Here is a 4,747-nt window from a genome sequence, read left to right on the forward strand (position 1 = left end):
AAACCTAACAGTAATTTAGATCACTGTAGATGGAAAGATGCTGCATTTGGACAGACAAATGAAGTTACATGTTTGAATAAGAAAAAATATTTAGTTTATAGTTTATTTATTTTATTTTACAGTAATTTAGATTTTTTTCCCCCTGTGCACCATAGTTCTTGGTGAATTGGCATGGAATTACTTTTTTTACGTAAAAGCAACACTACATACAATGATCTGTACAAAACACAGAGGATAAGTTTTGCAATGCAAAACACCTGGTGGTCATTTCAGCTAAAGACCTACTCAGCTAAAGACCTACTCAGGTGTTTTACATGTAATTTGTGCCTCGTTGAAAAAGGGCCTTCTTTGGCATTTGCTTTGGACTTCTTTACGTAGTTGGTATAGGAAAATGGATGCAGCAAGAGCAAGAGCAAGAGGCAGAGGAAGAGGCAGAGGAAGAGGAAGAGGTGGAGGTGAAGGTGAAGGTGAAGGTGGAGGTGAAGGTGGAGTAGGAGTAGGAGGAAGAGGAAGAGGAAGAGGTGAAGGTGGAGGTGAAGGTGAAGGTGAAGGTGGAGGTGGAGGTGAAGGTGGAGTAGGAGGAAGAGGAAGAGGAAGAGGTAGAGGAAGATGGAGAGGTAGAGGAAGAGGGAGAGGGAGAGGAGCAGCAGCAGCAAGGACAGTTGTATCTGATGAAATCAGAGCAACTGTCATCGACCATGTAATCAATCATGGTCTGTCCATGAGGGAAGCTGGTCTGAGGGTTCAGCCGAACTCTCAAGATCAACGGTGGCATCAATCGTGAGGGTTTTCACACAAACTAACAGGTACCATACAGTATTTACAGCATTCTGACTGATGTGTTTGTAACAGTAGTAATGTGATGTGAGAAGTCTCCAAAACTCTCCTGACGTATCAGTGCATTTGTGTCTGACTCACTATTGTAGGACCCAACGGTTGCCCCACTCGGAGGGGGGAAGAAAATTCACTTTGCCACAAGAAATGCAATAGTGCAAATGGTTATTGCTTACAATAGTATAAGGCTAAGAGAAATTAGTGCAAACATCATCGCAGATATTGGTGTATTTGCCAACATTGAGAATGTTGGCACCACGACCATCGCCAGAGTGCTGAAAAAGCACCAAATTCGAATGAAGCAGCTTTACACTGTCCCCTTCGAGAGGAACTCTGAGCGGATAAAGGAACTCCGGTACCAATACGTCCAGGTAAGACTGAACACAGGACACACTGTCATGTTGATTGTGATTTTGCACAAAACTGTAAGCTATGCCATTTTTGTCTTATGGTATCTTGTGTATTCTCTAATTTCCTGAAGAGAGCCATGGAACTTGAAGCCAGTGAGAATGAACATGCGTTCATCTTTGTGGATGAGGCTGGCTTCAACCTGGCAAAAACACGTCGCCGTGGAAGGAACCTGATTGGGAAAAGGGCCACGATAGATGTTCCAGGCCAGAGGGTTGCGAACATCACCATGTGCGCAGCAATTTCGAACGATGGACTGCAGCTGCAGAAGGCCGGCATAGGCCCATACAACACCGAACGCCTAATTGCCTTCATAGATGAGCTTTACGAAAGGCTCACAGCAAGAGAGGTAGACAGGCAGAATCTACCAACGTATGTAATTGTATGGGACAATGTGGCCTTTCACCACTCCCGGCAAGTCACAGGGTGGTTTGCGGCGCATCCTAGGATGATGTCACTTTTCCTTCCGCCTTACTCTCCTTTCCTCAACCCCATCGAGGAATTCTTTTCGGCGTGGAGATGGAAGGTCTATGACCACCGCCCTCTGGACCAGATGTCCCTATTAGAGGCAATGGCTGCTGGGTGTATGGCCCCAGAAGATATCCAGGCCTGGATAAGGCATTCCAAAAGATTTTATCCACGTTGTATGGCAAGAGAAACCATACGTTGCGACGTAGATGAAAATTTGTGGCCAAATGCGGAGGATAGGAGGGATTAGCCCAATTCTGCGCCACTGTTGGGCTACTGTAATATACATTATGTGCAGGTTTTGTGCATTGCATTTTTTGACTTTGTAATGTATTTTCTGTTTTGTGTAATACTTGCACTGTGACAAAATCTCCAAAAAGTAAAGCACAGCGAAAAAAACTGTTGTGTTTGTGATTTGTTTCTGGATCATATATTACGTACTTACTGTATGTAATTTGCATTACAAAAACTGAAAATTGTTATTCTCAGTTTCTCATAAAACACTTACAGTATTTACTGTATTTACAATTACAGTACATTTACCACACTCAATTATGACATCTTTTGTGGGAGGTAAACCGACATATGAACACTGTCAGCAGATACTTGGCTTGGATTGTCATACTGTAATATTACAAACTTTATTACTGTAGTCCAAAGAAGTGTTTGTCTGTGTTTTTTCTCTTTTTTTCAATGCAACACTACAGGAAATCTATGCCAAACTGGAGGACACAGCAACATTTTATATATGCAATTGGCAATGCTTCAAGATGTTAGTGTTTTTTAGGTCATAGTGTTCTGAGAGGAAACATGTGTTAAGTTATGGCAGCATTGTTTGTGGTGCGGTTGTTGTAGTGCATTTTGCACCAAAGGTTAACAGATATGCAGAGGTGTGTGTCTCTAAAGCCCACTGTGTTAAGTGATAGGGAAAAGTGACCATAGTATGGGTACATGACCGAAAACGATAGGAAAAAACTGTAAGCCAATTAGCGTTATACTCTATGCGACTGGAAAAACGTTTAGAATAATCGATTGAACTGGTGAATCAGAGTTGAAGTTTAGAGTCACTTTTTTTGTTTGGTACAGCCCAACATTATAACACTACACTCTACCTATTGATTTATTATAAATAAGTATATATAGAGCTATCTATATAAACTATCTATATAGAGCTATCTGTATAAACACACACACACACCCACACGTGGGTGTGTGTGTGTGTGTGTGTGTGTGTGTGTGTGTGTGTGTGTGTGTGTACAGCCTATTTCCCTAAAGAACATTATCTATTTGTGTACTGCCTTTTTTGAGGAGACATATGTACATTATATCTAAAGAGGCCTTCATGGGTCAGTCCCTTGTCGTGTTCGACATGTCAACGGAGTATTTTATGCTGCCGCCGTTTTGAATCAACCTTGCAACTCTTTCACCTTGCTGTCTGACCCTTCCTGGGCGAGTGGATAAAAAAAAGAAAAAAAATGGTTTGAGTTTCCAAGACATTTCTTGTCGGGGGCGATGGGGGGTTGTCTCAACGCCTCAATGTGTGGCAAGTTCAGGCCGACAAAATCCCTGTCAGCCAGCGTCACCGTATTTCAAGCCTCGCCTTAGAATCCCTACAAACTGTGAGAACACAAAGCCGTGGTGAATTTGTCACCTCTCGTCACTTTTTATCTCACGCTGCAGAAGGCAGTCTTTCTCTGTGAAACAGTGCGAAGAACAGCAGCAGCTTTGAGGCAATAGGGGGGGACGGGGGCCGGGGGACGCGTCCTTCTCTCATCAACCTCTAACAAAAAAAGAGAAAGAATTGCGCTGAATGTTATCAGAAAATTATGCAGGACAGGTGGACATAAGGCTTTCATATCTCGATATATTAAAAGACCCTTTACTTTCTAAGTCTACACCATTTGGGGTAGGCCATCTTGCTTAATTTGCCATCTTATGCCACTGTACACGTCCGACAATGGGACACAAGAATGTTTAATGGGCCGATTATACTGCCATCATTATGAGATGTTCAATAGCTTGAGTCATCTCTTCCTCTTGTTTTTAAATTGTGAGAAGGTTGGGGGGGGGGGAGGGGAGGAAGAGATGAGTGAGGAAGAGAGAAAGACAGAGGGAGAGAGAATTTTCAAATTCTAGACATACACTGACATGCAGCTGTAGATATAAACAAAACAACGCAAAGTCTGTATATGCACCAGACCAATTCCGAACCACAATAATGCACTCATTCTATGAAATATGCATGTTGTCAATGAATAATATCATGCTCTTTCCCCGAAATTTCCATACTATATGCCCATGGTTTCACTATCAAGCTAGTATGACATTAGTTTGTTGGTTTATTGCATCTCATGGAGTTTATTCTCTTGATGGTCGTAACCTTTCAAGATTTGTTGCACATTACCTCTGCTCAGGCCGAGAGTGGCTAATCGGTGAGAGGCAGGACGAATCAAGGTGGTTTGCTGGCTTCTGATCCGGTGGAGAGAAAAGGTTTTGTAACACAATAATTGTCATCGCCATTATCTCAAGAGTGGTGTAGGTGTTGCTGTCCGGTCTATTGAGAGGCTGCTTACTGCAGGGCCAATGGGTAGAGCTTGACCTACGTAGACCAGCTCCACCTCTAGGGCCAGCCAAACCCTCGACCCAGGGCCAGCTCCTCCCCAACTCACTCACACAATTTCAAGTAGTATCTAGCTACAGCCCCAGAGAGGGAGCTCTGCCTGGCTGGCTGCTGGGTCCGAGAGGGGTTTAAGCTCTATCGTATAACACAACGGGGTTTGGGGGTGTGGAGCTCCGTATGAGCAGTGGGTTATTTTTGGTTTATCTCCTTGTCCGAGTGAGGGTTAAGCTTCTCAGTATAAAGCCACAACGTGTGGCACATTGCATAGACAATGACGCTAATTCTAACATTCATACACAACGATGATACTAAATAATGTACCAAAAAGTTGCCTTGGGTCGTAACACACCTCCATCCTTCCTAGACTCCTAAACACAAATTACATGTTTGACTAACAGCTGATACTGTGGGCTCCCT

General features: G+C 43.2%; 1 protein-coding gene across 1 annotated transcript; it reads left to right on the forward strand.

The window, feature by feature from the left end:
* Window positions 1–986: 986 nt before the first annotated feature.
* On the forward strand, window positions 987–2,653 carry LOC130393009 (uncharacterized). The gene is made up of 2 exons (XM_056603576.1): window positions 987–1,205; window positions 1,316–2,653. Exons 1-2 carry the CDS (start codon window positions 996–998, stop codon window positions 1,958–1,960), a joined length of 855 nt encoding a protein of 284 aa, XP_056459551.1. The 5' UTR covers window positions 987–995; the 3' UTR covers window positions 1,961–2,653.
* Window positions 2,654–4,747: the final 2,094 nt, after the last annotated feature.

This window comes from Gadus chalcogrammus, chromosome 12 (genome assembly GCF_026213295.1).
Source record: "Gadus chalcogrammus isolate NIFS_2021 chromosome 12, NIFS_Gcha_1.0, whole genome shotgun sequence".
NCBI lineage: Eukaryota > Metazoa > Chordata > Actinopteri > Gadiformes > Gadidae > Gadus > Gadus chalcogrammus.

Coding starts and splice junctions, on each gene's coding strand:
- LOC130393009 (XM_056603576.1), top strand. CDS start 996: ATGGTTATTGCTTACAATAGTATAAGGCTAAGAGAAATTAGTGCAAAC. Junction 1,206..1,315: donor TCCGGTACCAATACGTCCAG/GTAAGACTGAAC, acceptor AATTTCCTGAAG/AGAGCCATGGAACTTGAAGC.